Source organism: Coregonus clupeaformis, chromosome 9 (assembly GCF_020615455.1).
Source record: "Coregonus clupeaformis isolate EN_2021a chromosome 9, ASM2061545v1, whole genome shotgun sequence".
Lineage (NCBI taxonomy): Eukaryota > Metazoa > Chordata > Actinopteri > Salmoniformes > Salmonidae > Coregonus > Coregonus clupeaformis.
In genome coordinates, this window is record NC_059200.1 from 20,613,381 (window position 1) to 20,639,454 (window position 26,074).

At 45.1% G+C, this 26,074-nt stretch overlaps 1 protein-coding gene across 1 annotated transcript in view; it reads left to right on the forward strand.

Moving 5' to 3' along the window:
* Positions 1 to 412: 412 nt before the first annotated feature.
* LOC121573442 (endoplasmic reticulum metallopeptidase 1) overlaps positions 413 to 26,074 on the forward strand; it is a 57,265-nt gene continuing 31,603 nt past the window's right edge. Inside the window, exons 1-9 of the mRNA XM_041885446.2 lie at positions 413 to 781; positions 2,817 to 3,121; positions 10,533 to 10,660; positions 13,404 to 13,509; positions 16,069 to 16,215; positions 16,599 to 16,691; positions 21,813 to 22,025; positions 25,302 to 25,425; positions 25,745 to 25,841. Coding sequence (XP_041741380.1) covers positions 507 to 781; positions 2,817 to 3,121; positions 10,533 to 10,660; positions 13,404 to 13,509; positions 16,069 to 16,215; positions 16,599 to 16,691; positions 21,813 to 22,025; positions 25,302 to 25,425; positions 25,745 to 25,841 — 1,488 coding nt within the window. The 5' untranslated portion in view covers positions 413 to 506. The remainder of the gene's footprint in view (positions 782 to 2,816; positions 3,122 to 10,532; positions 10,661 to 13,403; positions 13,510 to 16,068; positions 16,216 to 16,598; positions 16,692 to 21,812; positions 22,026 to 25,301; positions 25,426 to 25,744; positions 25,842 to 26,074) is intronic.

Genomic DNA, 26,074 nt, shown 5'->3' on the forward strand with positions numbered 1-26,074 from the left:
TTTGTGTTGGGAAGTAGCTAACGTTAGCAAGCTAGACAACTTTATCCAGTTAGTTTGGGTGCTTGACTGCGGTTGTGAGGTCAGACAATCTTACAACTCTCTGAATTTACGAATGACTGAGAGCACACCCAAAGTGTTTTTTCTCAAAGTTGCCTGGATGTAACGTGTACTACTTATATCAGTACACTCATAACAACCTAATCATTACGAAACTTCTATTCGAGCAAATAAGCCACAGGTAGCAAATAAGACATTACATTTTTTGTTAACCAAATTCGACACTCATTGAGATCCATACAAAACTCGTCTGTCTGGTGAGCGAAAAAACGCCACCTGCTGGAGATGACAGATCTTGGGCCCAGTTATCTCTCTCGCTTCGCCTCTTCCCCTCTGCTAGATGTGAGAGAGAAGTTTGTCCCTCCTCGTGATCTGTCCCGTGTTCCAGAAGCGACGGTTGCTGGTGTGTTGGCGGTTCGTATATACCTCAGTGTGTACCAGTGGCAAAGATGGAGAGCGACACCACTATTAGGAGAATAAAAGCCATATACGGGAAGCAAAACAATGCATCGGAAAAGAAGAATGACTCTCAGGATCAATGTGGAATCAACGGCTGCAGTGAAGTGAAAAAGAAGCCTGAAGTGAGCTTGTATCTGCTACACGAAGGCGTCGGAGTGGCACTGGTGACTGTATTCATTCTGGTGCTGTGGGGAGTCGTTCATTTGTCATTACAGCAGCTAGTCATTGGAAAATCTACTGGCGAGTTCAATGCTGTCAGGGCAAGGTAAGTTGATACTGTTGTCAATTGAATTGTAGCTAGCTATATTCTCAACAAGTTGCATATATAGTATCTCTGATATTAGCCTAATGTTATTAATTCCATTGCGATCACTTCCAGTTTGCAATATGGCGTTAACGACCCGGGTGTGTGAACTAACCTTTCCTCTAGTTATTTATCTCAGTCGGTCCCACCTAGCTACGCTACAAGCCACCGGTACTAGTTGTCATTCTAGGTAACCCATGTCAGGTGTAGCTAACGGTCGGTTGATAGTAGGAGGGAGTGAAGGAGGACATTTAAAATAATGCTTCTCCATTGTTTCTTGACAGTTTGTGGCTCTGATTTAGTCTGTCTGAACATGTCAATAGTGAAAGAGATATCACAGACACACATCGACCAATGATCCTGTACATAGGCTAAATTGAAGAATTGTACCATAACACCATTTTCTAAATTAGCTACTTATTTTATTTCCACCATTCCCATAATAAACATATACAAGGCTGCTTTTCAGTTAATCAGAGAGCAGCTGTATGCTTATTTGATAAAACCCTGCTTTTTGACTACTAGGTAGACAGAGAGGGAGAGAGTAGAAGACATAAGCCTGATGAATGTGTCAGATGGGACACATACAGTAGGCTATATAATCTTAGGGCAGCCCTAATGCAAACATACAGGAAGGAACACCTGGAGTCATTAGGACACTACAGTCTAGTTGACCTAGCCACACCCATACAGTCCATGGAAACTTCTTCCTGCTTTTAGTGGCAGAAGGGAAGTGGTAGCCTGGTTCCAAATCTGTTTGTGCTGTCTTGCCAACTCCTGTGGTAACAAAACTGTTCTGGCGCCGTGACAATGACCATAGGCTTTGGCAAGATAGCTCAAACAGATCTGGGACCAGGCTAGGGAATAACCATAGGAGTTGGCATGACAGCTCAAACAGATCTGGGACCAGACTAGGTAATGACCATAGGAGTTGGCAAGACGGCTCAAACAGATCTGGGACCAGGCTAGGGAATAACCATAGGCGTTGGCAAAACGGCTCAAACAGATCTGGGACCAGGCTAGGGAATAACCATAGGCGTTGTCAAGACGGCTCAAACAGATCTGGGACCAGGCTAGGGAATAACCATAGGCGTTGGCAAGACGGCTCAAACAGATCTGGGACCAGGCTAGGGAAGAACCATAGGCGTTGGCAAGACGGCTCAAACAGATCTGGGACCAGGCTAGGGAATAACCATAGACGTTGGCAAGACGGCTCAAACAGATCTGGGACCAGGCTAGGGAATAACCATAGGCGTTGGCAAGACGGCTCAAACAGATCTGGGACCAGGCTAGGGAATAACCATAGGCGTTGGCAAGACGGCTCAAACAGATCTGGGACCAGGCTAGGGAATAACCATAGGCGTTGGCAAGACGGCTCAAACAGATCTGGGACCAGGCTAGGGAAAGGGTGGGGGTGAGGGTCTACATAGGCTACCTCAATGTCAAACAGCCACATAGGTCCTCTGGAGTGTCAACTTCCCACTGGTGTCAAATGACCTAAAGCCTTATTGGGATGGATCTTATTGTAGCTGCCAGAGTTTTCTCAAACAGAAAAAGTGGAAAGGAAACAGGAAAGGCTTTTCCACTGAAAACCCCAAAATGAAACGACTAAACAGGCTCTACAGTGTACAGGACTGATATGACTAGGTCAACAGCACAGGATGAAAGAAGTCATATCCCACTTCAAAACATTGCCATGCTGCCTCGCAATGTTTTAACTCTACTAATATTATTATGCACAACAAATACTAACATACGTCAGGTCAAAAAGGATGATAATATTAGGCCTAGCCTACATTTAGAAGTTATTAGGTGTGCTTGCTGAAAGCAAAGCACAACTTTAGAAACTGTTCGTACTTAGCATACTTTATCAAAATTATTGAAGTGAAACTTGATAGAAACTGCAGATGTAAGGACATAGTAGGCCTAGCCTATACTTAATATGCCTCTACCGATTTGCTGACTCACTCCCTGCATGCCTTTCCCTGTCTACCAGGAAGCACCTGGAGCGTATCACCAGCTTCGGTCCCCGTCCCACGGGCAGCCCGGAGAATGAGGTCCTAACAGTAAATTTCCTGCTGGAGCAGATCGAGCACATCAAGGCCGACAGCGCTTCAGGACCCCACTCTGTCACTGTGGACGTCCAGAGACCCACAGGCTCCTTCAGCATCGACTTCCTGGGAGGGTTCACCTCCTACTACGACAGGGTCAGCAACATCGCTGTCCGCCTGGAGCCCAAGGCTGGGGCTCAGCACCTCATGCTGGCCAACTGCCACTTTGACTCTGTGGCCAACAGTCCAGGTACAATACAACACAACACAACCAATTAGTCTTTATTATATCTTAGGATTTATTATTCACACACACACACACACACACAACCATGATAACACAACCATGGTTTTCACACACAACAGGCCTAATACAATCACTATCTCTAGCTATGACCAGGCCTGTGTGGTAGTGTTGTTAGTTACAGTTGCATTACTGAAGAGAATAGCTAAAAGACATGTTATGTAAGGCACAAGTGGTCAAGTGTATGACTGATTCTGACAGAGATGTTCTTTATTTAGGTCAAGACATCAACAGTACAGGAGTGGTGGTGTACTGTAGTTTAACCACAGTTGGGTGGGGAGGTCCTATTAGTTCATACTGTAACGTGAATGCAAAATCATTACATAAAAATAAAAAAAAATCTCTACAAGCCGTCTGCATGTTTCGTCGGTGATTGGTCAACAGTAGGGATTCTTCAATAAAGTCTTTGTTGTCATTCAACGAGAGACGACTCATTTTCATGCACATTTTTTCATTGAGGAATACGGCACCAAACATCTTCGTTAGATGTAAAATTGCTCAACTAAGATCTCCTCAGCAAAAATGTCAAAGTTAATGAGTTATCTTAGATTCATTCTGACTATTTTGAGGAAGTGTATACTGGCTACGGCGTCTCAAATTGGACAAACAGTACTATTGCCGCTTTTTTCTCGTTTTTCAAATGACAGTATTTTAAGGGAGTATGCGAGTGCACCCGTTCGGTTCAGCTAGCCGAGTTCGGCTATGCGCCAGCCGAACTGAAGCATGCTGACGCCTTTACTCTCCATGAAATGTAATTACACCGTCATTATATCCCTGAAAGCAGAGAGGACTAAACAGGCTATAGCTTACAGTCCAACATGGTGCAAATTGCCAACCAAGACTAGTTTCAGACTGAATCTCAGATTAAGCCTAAATACAGTTCTCCAACTGTAACTCATTCCCCGTAACACCTGCAGAGAAATAAATGTTCTCTGGAGTTTGAACATGAAGTTCTGTACCTAAAACCAGGAAATTGATACCAGAAGAGGTGTTAAATACATTGGATGGGGAGCAGGAAAAATAAACACAACCCAGGCATTGGCATGTTTCCCTCCTCCCTGGCTTCCACATACTCTCAGACAGAGGAAGCTGCATTCAGGAATTCAAAACATGCACATTGTGGGAAACATAACAGAAGAGGAGAATGATCAGGTTCATTGTCCCACATGATGGGTGTTCTCTGTGCTCAAGCAAGGCCCAAAGGTGAAATGTGTGTGAACAGGGAGAAAGTAACGGTCATCTGAATGCTCTGTTTAGCGCACACACACACACACACACACACACACGAGCCCACGCACTCACATAAATATACGCAGTCGATATAACACACACACATACTACTCACACACACACATTGCTGAGGGTAACATGACTAATGTGTTTTGACTACATTAGTCGTGGCACGGCACTCCAGTCTGTCTGGTTCAAGCTGAACAGGCCACAATGTCTCTGGCTCCTCGCTTGAATGGCCTGCCCGCTACGCAGGCCCACTCACTCTCTCTTATTCTCTGTCTATATCACTTTCTCTTTTACTCTCCCGCTCTCGCTCTTGCTCTCGCTCTCGCTCTCGCTCCCTCCCTTCTTACTCGACGGGAGGATATACTGTAGCATATAGCCTATATATATATATATATATATATATATATATATATATATATATATATATATATATATATATATATATATATATACACACACACACACACATACACACAGTGAGGGGAAAAAAGTATTTGATCCCGTGCTGATTTTGTACGTTTGCCCACTGACAAAGAAATTATCAGTCTATAATTTTAATGTTAGGTTTATTTGAACGGTGAGAGACAGAATAACAACAACAAAAAATCCAGAAAAACGCATGTCAAAAATGTTATAAATTGATTTGCATTTTAATGAGGGAAATAAGTATTTGACCCCCTCTCAATCAGAAAGATTTCTGGCTCCCAGGTGTCTTTTATACAGGTAACGAGCTGAGATTAGGAGCACGCTCTTAAATGGAGTGCTCCTAATCTCAGTTTGTTACCTGTATAAAAGACACCTGTCCACAGAAGCAATCAATCAATCAGATTCCAAACTCTCCACCATGGCCAAGACCAAAGAGCTCTCCAAGGATGTCAGGGACAAGATTGTAGACCTACACAAGGCTGGAATGGGCTACAAGACCATCGCCAAGCAGCTTGGTGAGAAGGTGACAACAGTTGGTGCGAATATTCGCAAATGGAAGAAACGCAAAATAACTGTCAATCTCCTTCGGCCTGGGGCTCCATGAAAGATCTCACCTCGTGGAGTTGCAATGATCATGAGAACGGTGAGGAATCAGCCCAGAACTACACGGGAGGATCTTGTCAATGATCTCAAGGCAGCTGGGACCATAGTCACCAAGAAAACAATTGGTAACACACTACGCCGTGAAGGACTGAAATCCTGCAGCGCCCGCAAGGTCCCCCTGCTCAAGAAAGCACATATACAGGGCCGTCTGAAGTTTGTCAATGAACATCTGAATGATTCAGAGGAGAACTGGGTGAAGGTGTTGTGGTCAGATGAGACCAAAATCGAGCTCTTTGACATCAACTCAACTCGCCATGTTTGGAGAAGGAGGAATGCTGCCTATGACCCCAAGAACACCATCCCCACCGTCAAACATGGAGGTGGAAACATTGCTTTGGGGGTGTTTTTCTGCTAAGGGGACAGGACAACTTCACCGCATCAAAGGGACGATGGACGGGGACCATGTACCGTTAACGTGGTCCTCTGTAGCTCAGCTGGTAGAGCACGGCGCTTGTAACGCCAAGGTAGTGGGTTCGATCCCCGGGACCACCCATACACAATTGTTTTTTTTATAATTATGCACGCATGACTGTAAGTCGCTTTGGATAAAAAGCGTCTGCTAAAATGGCATATTATAAAATGGCATATTAACTTGGGTGAGAACCTCCTTCTCTCAGCCAGGGCATTGAAAATGGGTAGTGGATGGGTATTCCAGCATGACAATGACCCAAAACACACGGCCAAGGCAACAAAGGAGTGGCTCAAGAAGAAGCACATTAAGGTCCTGGAGTGGCCTAGCCAGTCTCCAGACCTTAATCCCATAGAAAATCTGTGGAGGGAGCTGAAGGTTCGAGTTGCCAAACGTCAGCCTCGAAACCTTAATGACTTGGAGAAGATCTGCAAAGAGGAGTGGGACAAAATCCCTCCTGAGATGTGTGCAAACGTGGTGGCCAACTACAAGAAACGTCTGACCTCTGTGATTGCCAACAAGGGTTTTGCCACCAAGTACTAAGTCATGTTTTTAGATTCCGTCTCTCACAGTTGAAGTGTACCTATGATAAAAATTACAGACCTCTACATGCTTTGTAAGTAGGAAAACCTGCAAAATCGGCAGTGTATCAAATACTTGTTCTCCCCACTGGTTATATATATATATATATATATATATATATATATATATATATATATATATATATATATATATATATAGCATATCGTTTAGTAGAAATATTCCCATACTAAGTATAGCCTAGGCTCCAAGTAAATGGTGTTCTCTCTGCAGCGTTCCTAGGCGTGCAATCAACATCATCCTCCTCAATCCCTTATTAGCTGCTGTAGTTGTTGGGTGTTTTCAGGTTTCCAATAAAAACATTGGCCTGGTTAATACTCAGTGTTGGCCTGGAGGCTTCAGGAGTGGATTAGCCTTTCCCACATTCTACTGTGTGTATCTACCTCCATCAGAAAGAAAACCTGCTGGACAGGAAACCTCTAGGCAGGTCTCGACTTCTTGTTTTGGCTTTTCCTCCTTCCTTCATAGTTTTTTGTTATGTTTTTCTTTCCTATATAGAATAACTGACAGTCAAGAACAATATTGCACTGCAGAGTGAGACAGTGGCTAACACAACAGCCACAGTTAACTGTGGAGAGATTTCCTACTGATAGTGGTGGAATGGGGCTGGCCTAGTGGGGAATTGGGCTGGCCTAGTGGGGAATGGGGCTGGCCTAGAGGGGCAGAAAGTGGAATTCCACCCTCCTTTTGTGTTTTTTAAAGTTTTTATTAGATGGGGATAGCTTTAGAGTAGAACAGTAGAAGGCAACAGAGAGAGAGAGTTAGTGGCCAGACCGGCACAGCTGCACCTTGCGCCCTGCCGGGTGATATGTGGTCCCGAGTCAACAGCTCCAACCACTGAACCAGCCTGGCATGAGAGGGACATTATACCCTGAGTGCAGCAGTGTAGGGACACTGGGCTGAAGGAGGCAGTAGCTTTTCTGATGAATGGTTCTGAATGCCTAAGTAGACTCAGTGATTAGGGTACTGTTGCTCTCATTGTGTAGCTTGTCTGATGGTTAGGTACTCCCCTACCCCGAGTGGCGCAGTGGTCTAAGGCACTGCATCGCAGTGCTAGCTGTGCCACTAGAGATCCTGGTTCGAATCCAGGCTCTGTCGTAGCCGGCCGTGACCAGGAGACCCATGGGGCGGCGCACAATTTGGCCCAGCGTCATCCAGGGTAGGGGAGGGAATGGCCGGCAGGGATGTAGCTCAGTTGGTAGAGCATGGTGTTTGCAACGCCAGGGTTGTGGGTTCGATTCCCACGGGGGGCCAGTATGAAAAATATAAAAATAATGTATGCACTAACTGTAAGTCGCTCTGGATGAGAGCGTCTGCTAAATGACTAAAATGTAAATGTAATGTAAATGTGTAGCTCAGGGGTGTCAAACGTCCGGCCCGCAACGGAGATGAATAAAGCCTGAAAAAAACGCTGTACTGGATGGCGAAGGTGTTAAGCAAGCAAACTGTTACGGGGCAGGAGGTCAAGCACGTGAGCCATGAGCTACTGGCCCGCGATATTATTACGGCTCTACTTTTACATATGTGCTTTGGCACCCTCATTGCCCCAATATGTCTCTGCAAAAAGAAAAAGTGGACGCAGAGTGTTCCAAGAAAAATGGTATCTATTATTCAGAATTGAATGAAAAAGAGCTGAAAAAGGCAAGGAGTCATGCCGACAAATATGAAACTTTCAAGGACAGCGGAGATGAGAGAAGGTGAATGAACTGTTGGCGGGTCTGAAGAAACAGCAGTCTGTGTTTACTCACAGCCGAGACATCAGTGACGCTGCAGTGAAAGCTAGCTACCTCATTGCTAATGAAATCGCAGTGGCTTCAAAACCATTTAGTGAGGGTGAATTTGTAAAAACATGCATGATGAAGGCAGCGGAGATTGTGTGCCTTGAAAAGCGGCAGGCTTTTGCAAATATTAGCCTGACAAGAAACACAGTTGCAGACAGGATTTCCGATCTTTCAGTGGATTTGGACAGCCAGTTGAAGCAAAAAGTAAAGTCATTTATTGCGTTTTCGGTTGCAATTGATGAAAGCACGGACATTACAGATGTTGCACAACTGGCCATTTTCATCCGCGGAGTTGATGACACATTGACCGTCACCGAGGAGTTCGTGGAGTTGGTGCCGATGACAGATACAGCGACAGCAGCTGATATTTTTACCGCACTCGTCGCCAGGAGGCTTTGTGTTGCAAGTCATTAAAGATGGATAACGTCATGAAGGTGGTCATCCAAACTGTTAATTTCATCCGATCCAGAAGCCTGAATCACCGTCAGTTTGACAGCCTTCTCAGAGAGAAAGACCACATCTATGGCCTGCCATACCACACTGAGGTAAGATGGTTAAGCCGAGGTGCTGTGCTGAGGCGTTTCTTTGATTTACGAGAAGAAATTGAACAGTTCATGGAAGAAAAGGGCAAACCAGTGTTAGAATTTCATTCCGCAGAATGGATGCAGGACCTTGCATTTATGGTGGATGTTACAGAGCACCTGAATAACTTGAACAAACAGCTGCAAGGGCGCAACAAAGTTGTCACGCAGTATTATGACAGCATACGTTCTTTCAAGTTGAAGCTGTCATTGTGGGAGACTCAACTTGCCGGTGGTGATGCAGCTCACTTCCCCTGTCTGAAAAATGTGTGCGCGACCCAACATGTGGCAGACATGAAGCGGTTCAAAGATAAAATAACGGGACTGTTACGGGAGTTTGAGCAACGCTTTCAGATTTATGTTTATATGTTTTTATGTTGGTGTGCTATTGTTTTTAATTGATTTTATTTGTATATTTAACCTATTCTTGACTCTGTGGTTCTTGCACTTGTTTGGGGAACAGGATTTCATTATTTTTATCTACATTTCTGCCTGAGAAATGACACCCTGATATAGTTCTGTGATCTGTGATATACTTCTGTGAATCACTGAGGCATTGTGTGTTTGTGTGTTCTTTGTCCTCAGAACTTTCAAATAAACTTGACGTGTTTTATGATTAATAGTGATGTTGTGCTTTTGGACACTGTCCTCAGGCTTCAGCTTTATGTTTATATGTTTTTATGTTGGTGTGCTATTGTTTTTAATTGTTTTTATTTTATTTGTATATTTAACCTATTCTTGACTCTGTGGTTCTTGCACTTGTTTGGGGAACAGGATTTCATTATTTTTATCTACATTTCTGCCTGAGAAATGACACCCTGATATAGTTCTGTGATCTGTGATATACTTCTGTGAATCACTGAGGCATTGTGTGTTTGTGTGTTCTTTGTCCTCAGAACTTTCAAATAAACTTGACGTGTTTTATGATTAATAGTGATGTTGTGCTTTTGGACACTGTCCTCAGGCTCCAGCTTTATGTTTATATGTTTTTATGTTGGTGTGCTATTGTTTTTAATTGTTTTTATTTTATTTGTATATTTAACCTATTCTTGACTCTGTGGTTCTTGCACTTGTTTGGGGAACAGGATTTCATTATTTTTATCTACATTTCTGCCTGAGAAATGACACCCTGATATAGTTCTGTGATCTGTGAAACAGTTCTGTTAGTCACTGACGTGTTTTATGATTAATAGTGATGTTGTGCTTGTACTATTTTGGACACACTGTCCTCAGGCTCCAGCTTTATGTTGTATGTTGATCGTATTAAAACAAGGAAAACAATCTGAAGTTGTTGTTTTTAAGTTATATATACCATGATTTTTCCGGTCCGGCCCACTTGGGAATAGATTTTCCTCCATGTGGCCCTGAGCTAAAATGAGTTTGACACCCCTGGTGTAGCTTGTCTGATGGTTAGGCAGTAATGGTTAGGCAGTAAGTGATTACTGTTGCTCCCACTGTGTGATTATGCAATCAGCCCTCCAGGTAGGAATTTCAGCAGAGCATTAACTGTCACACACACTAATCTCGCTCACACTAATCTCGCTCACCAATATTCAGAGATACACCCGTATGGTTTTATGAGACTACACACACACACACAGTGTTACTGTGCCAGCCTTTCTCAGTCTCTGACCCCATGTCACCTGTGTGTGTGACAGGTGCAAGTGACGATGCGGTGAGCTGTGCGGTGATGTTGGAGGTGCTCCACTCCCTGGCCAACCTCTCCACACCTCTACGACACGGGGTTGTGTTCCTCTTCAACGGAGCTGAGGAGAATGTGCTGCAGGTGAGAGAGACCCTGGGGGATAGTAGTGAACGCTGGACAGAGAGAGACCCTGGGGGACAGTAGAGAACACTGGACAGAGAGAGACATTGGAGGACAGTAGAGAACACTGGACAGAGAGAGACACTGGGGGACAGTAGTGAAAGAGACACTGGGGGACTGTAGTGAAAGAGAGAGACACTGGGGGACTGTAGTGACAGAGAGAGACACTGGAGGACAGTAGAGAACACTGGACAAATAGAGACACTGGGGGACAGTAGAGAACACTGGACAGAGAGAGACACTGGGGGACAGTAGTGAAAGACACTGGGGGACTGTAGTGAAAGAGAGAGACACTGGAGGACAGTAGAGAACACTGGACAGAGAGAGACACTGGGGGACAGTAGAGAACACTGGACAGAGAGAGACACTGGGGGACAGTAGTGAAAGAGAGAGACACTGGGGGACTGTAGTGACAGAGAGAGACACTGGAGGACAGTAGAGAACACTGGACAGAGAGAGACACTGGGGGACAGTAGTGAAAGAGAGAGACACTGGGGGACTGTAGTGAAAGAGAGAGACACTGGGGGAATGTAGTGACAGAGAGGGACACTGGGGGAATGTAGTGACAGAGAGACACTGGAGGACAGTAGTGACAGAGAGACACTGGGGGACAGTAGTGACAGAGAGACACTGGGGGACTGTAGTGAAAGAGAGAGACACTGGGGGAATGTAGTGACAGAGAGGGACACTGGGGGACTGTAGTGACAGAGAGAGACACTGGGGGACAGTAGTGACAGAGACACTGGGGGACTGTAGTGACAGAGAGACACTGGGGGACAGTAGTGACAGAGAGAGACACTGGGGGACTGTAGTGACAGAGAGACACTGGAGGACTGTAGTGACAGAGAGAGACACTGGGGGACTGTAGTGACAGAGAGACACTGGAGGACTGTAGTGACAGAGAGACACTGGGGGACTGTAGAGACAGAGAGAGACACTGGGGGACAGTAGTGACAGAGAGAGACACTGGGGGACTGTAGTGACAGAGAGACACTGGGGGACAGTAGTGACAGAGAGAGACACTGGGGGACTGTAGTGACAGAGAGACACTGGGGGACAGTAGTGACAGAGAGAGACACTGGGGGACTGTAGTGACAGAGACACTGGAGGACTGTAGTGACAGAGAGACACTGGGGGACAGTAGTGACAGAGAGACACTGGGGGACAGTAGTGACAGAGAGACACTGGGGGACTGTAGTGACAGAGAGAGACACTGGGGGACTGTAGAGACAGAGAGAGACACTGGGGGACAGTAGTGACAGAGAGACACTGGAGGACAGTAGTGACAGAGAGAGACACTGGGGGACAGTAGTGACAGAGAGACACTGGAGGACAGTAGTGACAGAGAGAGACACTGGGGGACAGTAGTGACAGAGAGACACTGGAGGACAGTAGTGACAGAGAGAGACACTGGGGGACAGTAGTGACAGAGAGAACACTGGGGGGACAGTAGTGACAGAGAGAGACACTGGGGGACTGTAGTGACAGAGAGACACTGGGGGACAGTAGTGACAGAGAGAGACACTGGGGGACAGTAGTGACAGAGAGACACTGGGGGACAGTAGTGACAGAGAGAGACACTGGGGGACTGTAGTGACAGAGAGAGACACTGGGGGACTGTAGAGACAGAGAGAGACACTGGGGGACAGTAGTGACAGAGAGACACTGGAGGACAGTAGTGACAGAGAGAGACACTGGGGGACAGTAGTGACAGAGAGACACTGGAGGACAGTAGTGACAGAGAGAGACACTGGGGGACAGTAGTGACAGAGAGACACTGGAGGACAGTAGTGACAGAGAGAGACACTGGGGGACAGTAGTGACAGAGAGACACTGGAGGACAGTAGTGACAGAGAGAGACACTGGGGGACAGTAGTGACAGAGAGACACTGGGGGACAGTAGTGACAGAGAGACACTGGGGGACAGTAGTGACAGAGAGACACTGGGGGACAGTAGTGACAGAGAGACACTGGGGGACAGTAGTGACAGAGAGAGACACTGGGGGACTGTAGAGACAGAGAGAGACACTGGGGGACAGTAGTGACAGAGAGACACTGGAGGACAGTAGTGACAGAGAGAGACACTGGGGGACAGTAGTGACAGAGAGAGACACTGGGGGACAGTAGTGACAGAGAGACACTGGGGGACAGTAGTGACAGAGAGACACTGGGGGACAGTAGTGACAGAGAGAGACACTGGGGGACAGTAGTGACAGAGAGAGACACTGGGGGACAGTAGTGACAGAGAGACACTGGGGGACAGTAGTGACAGAGAGACACTGGGGGGACAGTAGTGACAGAGAGAGACACTGGACAGTAGTGACAGAGAGAGACACTGGGGGACAGTAGTGACAGAGAGACACTGGGGGACAGTAGTGACAGAGAGAGACACTGGGGGACAGTAGTGACAGAGAGAGACACTGGGGGACAGTAGAGACAGAGAGAGACACTGGGGGACAGTAGAGAACACTGGACAGGAGGTTAGGAGGTCAACTAAGAAGTTCACACAATCACATTAATTTTCAGCCAGAATCATAAATGCTATTCCTATTTTGTGTAAGGGTGGCTTGTTCTTGTAAAATGATATTAAATGACGTAATATGGAATGTTTTAATATATTTTTTAAAACTCTTCTTTCTCTCGCTCTCTCTCTCTCTCTCTCTCTCTCTCTCTTCTCTCTTCACTCTTCTCTCTCTCTCTATAGGCAAGTCATGGCTTCATCACTCAGCATCCCTGGGCCAAGCAGGTCCGGGCCTTCATCAACCTGGAGGCTGCAGGGGTGGGGGGCAAAGAGGTGGTGTTTCAGACAGGTAGGTGGAGACACACACAGGTGGTAGTAGGGACAAAGGGTTGGTGTTTCAGGCCCCCTACACCACAGATCTAGGATCAGATTAGTTTACCTACTCCCAAACCTATCCTTGATCAGGAGAATAAATAAAGTAGTATCTGATCCTAGATCTGTTGTGTAGGGGTTAGGGGCAACTTCTACCTACTCTGTGTTTTAGACCAGTGATTGGACCTGGACCCAGGCCAATGGAACAGATGTATCTAGGTGTCTGTGTCAGCAGCTGAACAATCCTTCCTGGCTCTCAGGGAACACAATAGAGCTGTGATGCACGATACTGGAACACCTGGTAAAATGCAAATGACCCACAACATTGTCATCTTGAGGAGAGAGGGGTGTTTCAGGAAAAGCAATTCACTGGCTGCAGAGAGAAACTGGCTGCTGTTGTAAATGTGAATATCTTATGCTTGAATAAGGATGACCCCAATTAGTCAACTGGTCGATTGTTTGGTCGTTAGGCTGTTGGTTGACCGAGATTGTTTTAGTCAAGCAGTAACAAATATATATATACAGTACCAGTCAAAAGTTTGAACACACCTACTCATTCAAGGGTTTTTCTTTAATTTTACTATTTTCTACATTGTAGAATAAGAGTGAAGACATCAAAACTATGAAATAACACATATGCAATCATGTAGTAACCAGAAAAGTGTTAAAGAAATCAAAATATATTTCATATTTGAGATTCTTCAAAGTAGCCACCCTTTGCCTTGATGACAGCTTTGCACACTCTTGGCATTCTCTCAACCAGCTTCATGAGGTAGTCACCTGGAATGCATTTCAGTTAACAGGTGTGCCTTGTTAAAAGTTAATTTGTGGAATTTCTTTCCTTAATGCATTTGAGCCAATCAGTTGTGTTGTGACAAGGTAGGGGTGGTATACAGAAGATAGCCCTATTTGGTAAAAGACCAAGTCCATATTATGGTAAGAACAGCTCAAATAAGCAAAGAGAAATGACAGTCCATCATTACTTTAAGACATGAAGGTCAGTCAATCCGGAAAATTGCAAGAAATTTGAACGTTTCTTCAAGTGCAGTCTCAAAAACCATCAAGCACTATGATGAAACTGTCTCTCATGAGGACCGCCACAGGAATGGAAGACCCAGAGTTACCTCTGCTGCAGAGGATAAGTTCATTAGAGTTATCTGCACCTCAGATTGCAGCCCAAATAAATGCTTCACAGAGTTCAAGTCACAGACACATCTCAACATCAACTGTTCAGAGGAGACTGTGTGAATCAGGCCTTCATGGTCAGTCATCGAATTGCTGCAAAGAAACCACTCCTAAAGGACTCCAATAAGAAGAAAAGACTTGGTCTGATGTGTCTAAATTTGAGATTTTTGGTTCCAACCGCCGTGTCTTTGTGAGATGCAGAGTAGGTGAACGGATGATCTCTGCATGTGTGGTTCCCGCCGTGAAGCATGGAAGAGGAGGTGTGATGGTGTGGGGCTGCTTTGCTGGTGACACTGTCCGTGATTTATTTAGAATTCAAGGCACACTTAACCAGCATGGCTACCACAGCATTCTGCAGCGATACGCCATCCCATCTGGTTTGGGCTTAGTGGCACTATCATTTGTTTTTCAACAGGACAATGACCCAACACACCTCCAGGCTGTGTAAGGGCTATTTTACCAAGAAGGAGAGTGATGGAGTGCTGCATCAGATGACCTGGCCTCCACAATCCCCCGACCTCAACCCAATTGAGATGGTTTGGGATGAGTCGGACGGCAGAGTGAAGGAAAAGCAGCCAACAAGTGCTCAGCATATGTGGGAAGTCCTTACATTTACATTTACATTTTAGTCATTTAGCAGACGCTCTTATCCAGAGCGACTTACAGTTGGTGCATACATTTTTTATTTTTTTTACTGGAATCGAACCCACAACCCTGGCGTTGCAAACACCATGCTCTACCAACTGAGCTACATCCCTGCCGGCCATTCCCTCCCCTACCCTGGACAACGCTGGGCCAATTGTGCGCCGCCCCATGGGTCTCCCGGTCGCGGCCGGCTACGACAGAGCCTGGATTCGAACCAGGATCTCTAGTGGCACAGCTAGCACTGCGATGCAGTGCCTTAGACCACTGCGCCACTCGGAAAAGCATTCCAGGTGAAGCTGGTTGAGAGAATGCCAAGAGTGTGCAAAGCTGTCATCAAGGCAAAGGGTGGCTATTTGAAGAACCTATTCCATATGTGTTATTTCATAGTTTTGATGTCTTCACTATTATTCTACAATGTAGAAAATAGTAAAAATAAAGAAAAACCCTTGAATGTGTAGGTGTTCTAAAACCTTTGACCGGTAGTGTATATGGAAAAATACACGATTAAATATTGGTCGAAAGAAAAGACGACTTTCGGTCGACGAAAATGTTCTTTAGTCGGGGACATCCCTAATCCTTTAAAGGGTGGACTCTATGTACAAATTTAAAGTGATGTTTCCACATCTTTTACGAGTCCCTCCTCTCTTGGCTCTCCTTCATTAACACACACACACACACACACACACACACACACACAAACACACAGGTCCTGAGAACCCCTGGTTGGTCCAGGCATATGTCCATGCTGCCAAACATCCCTTTGCCTCGGTGGTGGGACAGGAAGTCTTCCAGAGCGGTGTGATCCCTTCTGACACGGACTTCCGCATCTACAGGGACTTTGGAAACATTCCAGGTAGGGTAAAACTTCTGTATCAACTATCTGCCTTCTTAGATCTCCACCATGCTGTCATGTCTACTGGCAGACTAGCCCACTGCCTAGCCCACTGCCTAGCCCACTGCCTAGCCCACTGCCTAGCCCACTGCCCAGCCCACTGCCCAGCCCACTGCCTAGCCCACTGCCTAGCCCACTGCCTAGCCCACTGCCTAGCCCGCTGCCTAGCCCACTGCCTTCACTTTATTTAATGTTTATTAAACTTTATTAAAAGTTATCGGAGTTCATCCTTCAGTATGTTTCTCATTGGACTCTAGATTAACAGTTCATTTCCATTCCCCCTATCTGAGCACTGTTAATCTCACTGACCTGACCGTCTTGTCCCTCTCTGTGTGCCTCTGTAGGAATTGATTTGGCCTTCATTGAGAATGGCTTCCTCTACCACACCAAGTACGACACATCCGACAGAATACTGACTGACTCCATCCAGAGGGCAGGTAAGTTCTATGGGCCCCATAGAGGTGCTTCTCCGATGTGAACAGAGAATGTTGTCTGTGTGTGGGAAGAGGGCCGTTTTCTCCATCTCCAATCTGAGGCTGGAGGTGATGCATGTCTCACTGGGAGTTTGAGGAGACTGGTACCGTGGTGTTGGGCTAGCTCAGCTGCTTGGCTGGCACAGTTCAGCTCAGGTCCTCTTTGGTGGGGGTTAAACAAGAGGAAGTGGGCTACGCCTTCTTCCCAAGGTGAACCCAGCAGGTCACTGCAGCACCACGCTCTGCTGGCTCACGTGACCATGTGCCAGAGGCTGAGTGAGGTCACTAACGCTCGCCCCCAGATCAGACAGGCAAGCCATACCTCCCTCCATCTTCACTCCTCTCCACGCTCCAACGCTCAGCTCAGGCCAGACGAGTAATCCACACCTCTCATAACCTTCTCTTCTTCTCTCCTCTCCTCTTCTTTGTGCTCCCTTGCGTCACTCTCTCTCCATATCTCATTTATCAATGACAGCTCTACTGTACTGTGGGCTGCAACACACCGCCTAGTCCTTAACGCAGCCAGGTAGCCACCCTCTGCTCCCTACTCTCTCTCCACATTTCATCCATTAATGTAAATGACTGCTCAACCAAGCACTTAACTCCCTGGTAGCGTAAACACAATCTGCTGTAGGCTATAGCACACCTCACATTGCTCAACCTCTACCAACAATCATTCTCCTCTAACCTTCACGCCAAGGTAGCATAAACACCTTTACTGTCTGCAGCACACATACTGCTCAACCAAGCATTCTACTGATTCTACCTCGAACTACCAGGTAGCATAAACAGTAGTGGTGAAAATAAAGTCACTAAAATAGAAGCAGCCCATTAAGACAGGCATGAAATATGACTTGCCTGAGGAGCTATTTTGAACAACATAGCAGTCTAACCCTGTATGGTGTAGAACAGGGGTGTCAAACTCATTTTAGCTCAGGGGCCACATGGAGGAAAATCTATTCCCAAGTGGGCCGGACCGGAAAAATCATGGTGTGTATATATAACTTAAAAACAACAACTTCAGATTGTTTTCTTTGTTTTAATACGATCAACATACAACATAAAGCTGGAGCCTGAGGATAGTGTGTCCAAAATAGTACAAGCACAACATCACTATTAATCATAAAACACGTCAAGTTTATTTGAAAATTCTAAAGAAAAAGAACACACAAACACACAATGCCTCAGTGATTAACAGAACTGTTTCACAGATCACAGAACTATATCAGGGTGTCATTTCTCAGCCAGAAATGTAGATAAAAATAATGAAATCCTGTTCCCCAAACAAGTGCAAGAACCACAGAGTCAAGAATAGGTTAAATATACAAATAAAATAAAATCAATTAAAAACAATAGCACATCAACATAAAAACATATAAACATAAATCTGAAAGCGTTGCTCAAACTCCCGTAACAGTCCCGTTATTTTATCTTTGAACCGCTTCATGTCTGCCACATGTTGGGTCGCGCACACATTTTTCAGACAGGGGAAGTGAGCTGCATCACCACCGGCAAGTTGCGTCTCCCACAATGACAGCTTCAACTTGAAAGAACGTATGCTGTCATAATACTGCGTGACAACTTTGTTGCGCCCTTGCAGCTGTTTGTTCAAGTTATTCAGGTGCTCTGTAACATCCACCATAAATGCAAGGTCCTGCATCCATTCTGCGGAATGAAATTCTAACACTGGTTTGCCCTTTTCTTCCATGAACTGTTCAATTTCTTCTCGTAAATCAAAGAAACGCCTCAGCACAGCACCTCGGCTTAACCATCTTACCTCAGTGTGGTATGGCAGGCCATAGATGTGGTCTTTCTCTCTGAGAAGGCTGTCAAACTGACGGTGATTCAGGCTTCTGGATCGGATGAAATTAACAGTTTGGATGACCACCTTCATGACGTTATCCATCTTTAATGACTTGCAACACAAAGCCTCCCTTGTGCAAAATACAGTGAAAAGTCAAAAATCACGTCCTCCATTTGCAGATTGCACTTTCTCTCTGAACTTTGTCACAACGCCTGCTTTTTTCCCGATCATTGAGGGCGCACCATCTGTAGCCAGGCTGACAGCGCGGGACCAGTCCACTCCGACCCTGTCCAGCGCGCCGACGAGTGCGGTAAAAATATCAGCTGCTGTCGTTGTATCTGTCGTCGGCACCAACTCCACGAACTCCTCGGTGACGGTCAATGTGTCATCAACTCCGCGGATGAAAATGGCCAGTTGTGAAACATCTGTAATGTCCGTGCTTTCATCAATTGCAACCGAAAACGCAATAAATGACTTTACTTTTTGTTTCAACTGGCTGTCCAAATCCACTGAAAGATCGGAAATCCTGTCTGCAACTGTGTTTCTTGTCAGGCTGATATTTGCAAAAGCCTGCCGCTTTTCAGGGTACACAATCTCCGCTGCCTTCATCATGCATGTTTTTACAAATTCACCCTCACTAAATGGTTTTGAAGCCACTGCGATTTCATTAGCAATGAGGTAGCTAGCTTTCACTGCAGCGTCACTGATGTCTCGGCTGTGAGTAAACACAGACTGCTGTTTCTTCAGACCCGCCAACAGTTCATTCACCTTCTTTCATCTCCGCTGTCCTTGAAAGTTGTCATATTTGTCGGCATGAAGACTCACATAGTGGCGACGAAGGTTATATTCTTTCAGCACTGCAACATGCTCTGAACACACCAAACATACAGCTTTCCCATTCAATTCCGTGAATAAATAGGATGACCATTTTTCTTGGAACACTCTGCACTCTGCGTCCACTTTTCTCTTTTTTGACAGAGACATATTGGGGCAATGAGGGTGCCAAAGCACAATGTTAAAAGTAGAAGCCGTAATAAATATCGCGGGCAAAACAAAGTAGCTCATTGGCTGCACGTGCTTGACCTACTTGCTCTGCCCCGGTATAAACAGTTTGCTTGCTTAACACAATTGCTATTGCGCCATCCAGTGGACGCAATTGGAACAGCAGTTTATTTTATTGAAAAATTACAGCTCATTTTTATACTTTACAATTATTATTATTATTATTATTATTATTATTATTATATATATTTTTTTTTTATCATCTCGCGGGCCGGATTAAACCCGTTTGCGGGCCTGATCCGGCCCGCGGGCCGGACGTTTGACACCCCTGGTGTAGAAGGAAAGGAAATGGAGCAGGAACAGATGGGGAAGGAAGGAAGGTGATGATCCCTGTCTTTAGAGGGACACACTCTTTTCACGCCGCTTCAATACAAAGTGATTTTCGTAGCAGGTTAGGAGAGAATTTTCGCTAACCTAAACCATAACCTCAGTCTCCTAACCTGCTACGTTAATTCTCCTAACCTGCTGCGTAAGTTCTCCTAACTTGCTGCGAAAAAGTCACTTCGGTATCGAAGTGGTGTGAAAAGAGTGTTTCCCCATATCTAGGTATTGGTCTATCCACTACCACAATGATAAATGGACCAGGATCTGTTTTAGAAGTCATTTGTCTTCATCTTCTCCTTTGTCACTCCTCACATCTGGTCCAAAACTAGATTAATGCTCTCACTTCTGGTTGTAATCTGGTCCAAAACTAGATTAATGCTCTCACTTCTGGTTGTAATCTGGTCCAAAACTAGATTAATGCTCTCACTTCTGGTTGTAATCTGGTTCAAAACTACTATAGATACATGCTGTTAATTGTGTTTGTAATCTGGTCCAAAACTACTATAGATAAATGCTGTTAGTTCTGGTTGTAATCTGGTTCAAAACTACTATACATACATGCAGTTAGTTCTGGTTGTAATCTGGTCCAAAACTACTATAAATGTATGCTCTTAGTTCTGGTTGTAATCTGGTTCAAAATTAGAAGCAAATCACTTATTCCTTCCTCAATTTGTAGTGTAATTCTTTAACTCTGACTGGGTGGAGGGGATTAGTGAAACTCTTAAGAACACCAAATCATTTCAGTATGACAAGGCCTAGTTTCCCCCAACCCGGAGGACCAGCCAAGATAGCCTGCTTAAATCAGACTGAAAGCTGTTGCTCACCACTGTTTCAGTTTAAACAAAGATAAATCAGTTTGGATTCCAGGTTACCAGGCAGCCAATGACCAGATGAAAGCAATGCTTTATGTTTACATTCTGGGGGCAGAACGGACTCCGTGGAGATATCAAACGGAACAATGGAGCTTTGTGCAAGGCTGGCCATTTTATCAGGCTAGGCTGCTGTTGATTTGCTTTTGCGTGTTTTCAAGCGAACAGAGAGAGGGAGATGCATTAGCAGCATACCAGACCTTGGTTCAGTTACTATTGGAAATCTTTAAAATACTTTAAGCATTTGCTCTAGTCTAGCCTACCATGCATGGAGTGCCAGATGTGTGTGATTTGCAGTTTTGGGATGTTTCTATTGGTCCATTTGAGCCAGGCAAGCTCAATCAAGCACAGATAAAGTATTTTTAAATGATTTTGAATATTATTTGAACCCAGCTCTGCAGCATACTGAGATCATTCATATCCCACAGACAGCAGGGGACATCAGACTGGCAGCACAACTGACCCAGCGCTGAGTTTTACCACAAACGCTATGCTAGACAAACACAATAGTGTTTATGTATCACTGCCTTTTGTGTTGTATTTGTTTAGGGATTGTTGTTGTCTTGGCATAGAATGCAGCACATTCATGCATCTCATCCTCCCACTGGTCCCTTTGTCTGTTTGTTGTTGGTTTAATGATTGATATATTGTGTTTGTTTAGAAAATGCTTCTATTGAAGGCAATTGCTCTACTCAATATACCAGCGAATCCCTGCAGCCATTCAGGCTATTGCCTTCTAGAGGGCACGACAGCAATATAATCCAGCTGGGATTTGAACAGAAAAAACCCCTCTTGTCTATTGTCCATGATATGAACTGTTAGGTCAAAGAGCCTTTAGACTGAATAATGTCAAATGTAACGGTTTTTTAGAAATGCCTTCTCAATCTCATAATAAACTACGTTTTCATTCTACCTTAAATCTATTCTGGACGAGAGGCCTGTTTTGTACCCAATTTACACCAGTGGGTACAATAAATCACATTTTACTTCACTTTACTTTACATCACCTCCTTCCCGTATCCCTAGGCGACAACATCCTGGCTGTACTGAAGCATCTGGTGATGTCTGAGGAGCTGGCAGACTCGTCTGAGTATCGTCATGGCAACATGGTGTTCTTCGACCTGCTTGGCATGGTGGTGGTGGCGTACCCGGCCCGCGTTGGTACCATCATCAACTACATGACTGCCATGGCAACCTTCCTCTACCTTTTTAGAAAGTGCTCCCATCCCAGTAATGTGGGTAAGTGGCATCATGAGCATAGATTGCGACCTGACCCAGATTGCGATTTATAATGGATCGTTTTAGGATTGCGCAAACAACAACAGTAATTGTGTGAAGGCGGGGATGCAGGGCTGCGTGCTTGCTCTAGTTCCTCAACAGCACGGCTAGGAGAATTCAATAAAGCACATTATAGTTGAAGACTCTTCTTTGAGTCATAAAAGTGCATTGAAATTACTTAGGAACTGTGCACACTTTGGAGAGGTGTGTGGCCACTTGGAGACACCAGTTAGTCCTTTCACTCAAACCCTCATTTATTTTGTCTTATGTTGCACCTACCCCACATTTTCCAGGAATATTCTTATCATGTTACTGAATGTATCCAGAGTATTTTCAGATTTCGTTATCAACAAATGCAGCAAAGAGTACAGTAAATGTAAAATGCACATAAAATCAACAGTGTAATGTTGGGATTCAGTCTTGTCAGGTGAACTGTTGTCCTCTATGTAATGTTGGGATTCAGTCTTGTCAGGTGAACTGTTGTCCTCTATGTAATGTTGGGATTCAGTCTTGTCAGGTGAACTGTTGTCCTCTATGTAATGTTGGGATTCAGTCTGGTGTCCGGTGAGCTGTTGTCCTCTATGTAATGTTGGGATTCAGTCTTGTCAGGTGAACTGTTGTCCTCTATGTAATGTTGGGATTCAGTCTGGTGTCCGGTGAACTGTTGTCCTCTATGTAATGTTGGGATTCAGTCTTGTCAGGTGAACTGTTGTTAGTCCTCTATGTAATGTTGGGATTCAGTCTTGTCAGGTGAACTGTTGTCCTCTATGTAATGTTGGGATTCAGTCTTGTCAGGTGAACTGTTGTCCTCTATGTAATGTTGGGATTCAGTCTTGTCAGGTGAACTGTTGTCCTCTATGTAATGTTGGGATTCAGTCTGGTGTCAGGTGAACTGTTGTCCTCTATGTAATGTTGGGATTCAGTCTTGTCAGGTGAACTGTTGTCCTCTATGTAATGTTGGGATTCAGTCTTGTCAGGTGAACTGTTGTCCTCTATGTAATGTTGGGATTCAGTCTGGTGTCAGGTGAACTGTTGTCCTCTATGTAATGTTGGGATTCAGTCTTGTCAGGTGAACTGTTGTCCTCTATGTAATGTTGGGATTCAGTCTGGTGTCAGGTGAACTGTTGTCCTCTATGTAATGTTGGGATTCAGTCTGGTGTCAGGTGAACTGTTGTCCTCTATGTAATGTTGGGATTCAGTCTTGTCAGGTGAACTGTTGTCCTCTATGTAATGTTGGGATTCAGTCTTGTCAGGTGAACTGTTGTCCTCTATGTAATGTTGGGATTCAGTCTTGTCAGGTGAACTGTTGTCCTCTATGTAATGTTGGGATTCAGTCTTGTCAGGTGAACTGTTGTCCTCTATGTAATGTTGGGATTCAGTCTTGTCAGGTGAACTGTTGTCCTCTATGTAATGTTGGGATTCAGTCTTGTCAGGTGAACTGTTGTCCTCTATGTAATGTTGGGATTCAGTCTTGTCAGGTGAACTGTTGTCCTCTATGTAATGTTGGGATTCAGTCTGGTGTCCGGTGAACTGTTGTCCTCTATGTAATGTTGGGATTCAGTCTTGTCAGGTGAACTGTTGTCCTCTATGTAATGTTGGGATTCAGTCTTGTCAGGTGAACTGTTGTCCTCTATGTAATGTTGGGATTCCAGTCTTGTCAGGTGAACTGTTGTCCTCTATGTAATGTTGGGATTCAGTCTTGTCAGGTGAACTGTTGTCCTCTATGTAATGTTGGGATTCAGTCTTGTCAGGTGAACTGTTGTCCTCTATGTAATGTTGGGATTCAGTCTTGTCAGGTGAACTGTTGTATCTTCAACAATTTTCCAATAGTCTCCAAACTGTTCCCTTCCAATTACTACCATGCTTATACATGCTTTTCATATTTCTTCTGTAAGAAACATTTCTATTAAGCCCTATCCATATAGGCCAATTCCCATGAGGGTTAATATGGCCTAAGTGTCAGAGCAGAGCAGGTTGGTTTGGTAATGTAATGTGGGGGATCTTTATTGGATATTTTCCTCTGAAGTGTGTTAAAGGATGAATGACTATCTGTGTGCAGCAGAGTTGGGGTCAATTCCATTTCAATTCAGGAAGTAAACAGAAATTCTAATTCTTAATGTACATTTTCCTCATTGGCTTTCTCCGGAGGAAAATATATTTTCAGTTGACTTCCTGAATTGACCCCAACCCTGACTAGCTGTGTACTGTATGTCCCCCTCTCTTTCCCAGGAGGTCGGTACGTAAAGGAGCTGGCCTATGCCCTGACTAGCTGTGTACTGTATGTCCCTCTCTCTTTCCCAGGAGGTCGGTACGTAAAGGAGCTGGCCTATGCCCTGACTAGCTGTGTACTGTATGTCCCTCTCGCTTTCCCAGGAGGTCGTTACGTAAAGGAGCTGGCCTATGCCCTGACTAGCTGTGTACTGTATGTCCCTCTCTCTTTCCCAGGAGGTCGGTACGTAAAGGAGCTGGCCTATGCCCTGACTAGCTGTGTACTGTATGTCCCTCTCTCTTTCCCAGGAGGTCGGTACGTAAAGGAGCTGGCCTATGCCCTGACTAGCTGTGTACTGTATGTCCCTCTCTCTTTCCCAGGAGGTCGGTACGTAAAGGAGCTGGCCTATGCCCTGACTAGCTGTGTACTGTATGTCCCTCTCTCTTTCCCAGGAGGTCGTTACGTAAAGGAGCTGGCCTATGCCCTGACTAGCTGTGTACTGTATGTCCCTCTCTCTTTCCCAGGAGGTCGTTACGAAAGGAGCTGGCCTGATGCCCTGACTAGCTGTGTACTGTATGTCCCTCTCTCTTTCCCAGGAGGTCGTTACGCAAAGGAGCTGGCCTATGCCCTGACTAGCTGTGTACTGTATGTCCTCTCTCTTTCCCAGGAGGTCGGGTACGTAAAGGAGCTGGCCTATGCCCTGACTAGCTGTGTACTGTATGTCCCTCTCTCTTTCCCAGGAGGTCGGTACGTAAAGGAGCTGGCCTATGCCCTGACTAGCTGTGTACTGTATGTCCCTCTCTCTTTCCCAGGAGGTCGGTACGTAAAGGAGCTGGCCTATGCCCTGACTAGCTGTGTACTGTATGTCCCTCTCTCTTTCCCAGGAGGTCGTTACGTAAAGGAGCTGGCCTATGCCCTGACTAGCTGTGTACTGTATGTCCCTCTCTCTTTCCCAGGAGGTCGGTACGTAAAGGAGCTGGCCTATGCCCTGACTAGCTGTGTACTGTATGTCCCTCTCTCTTTCCCAGGAGGTCGGTACGTAAAGGAGCTGGCCTATGCTACGGCGGTGGTCATCCTCAGCTGGTTGGTCACTCTGCTGACAGTGCTCATCATAGCCTTGGTCGTGTCGCTGACGGGACGATCCATGTTCTGGTATTAACGCTTGAAACACACAGAGAAATGTACATTTTCTAGTTTATTTAGACATTTAGTTTCAACATTTAGACAAACATTTAGACAACATTTGTTTCAACATTTTAGACATAAATAACAAATATCCAGAGTATAACAAGAGAAGATATGGAAGTAGACGTATCAAATCAATCTTTTTTCTGTGTGTATATATTGGCTTGCCCTCACAACACACGTCAGAGGACAGCTTTATTATTTTAACAATATAGTCATTATATATAGAAATACAAGTCATATCATTTTGCATAAATATAGTTTTTTTCCTTTGTCCTCTGTTTAGGTACAACGACTTCTATACATGCATCTTTATGTACGGTTCTGCTGCCACTGGGACGATGGTCCTGATCCACACACTGGCCAAGAACCTCTACTACGGGGTGAGCATTGTGTGTGTGTGTTAGTGGTGCGTAGGTCAGTTGTTTGTTCACCCGCCCGCAATTGCTAATTACCCATCCGCAACCGCCCGACTATATGTAATTATGTGAAAATCTGAGGCCCACACCCAACCCACTAGCTGTAGGCTAGTCAGACGGCGGAACTATTTTTTTGACAGGGGGTGCAGTTTTTTTTTTGCCTGATCTAGATATGTTTCTGCTTATAATTTCCGACA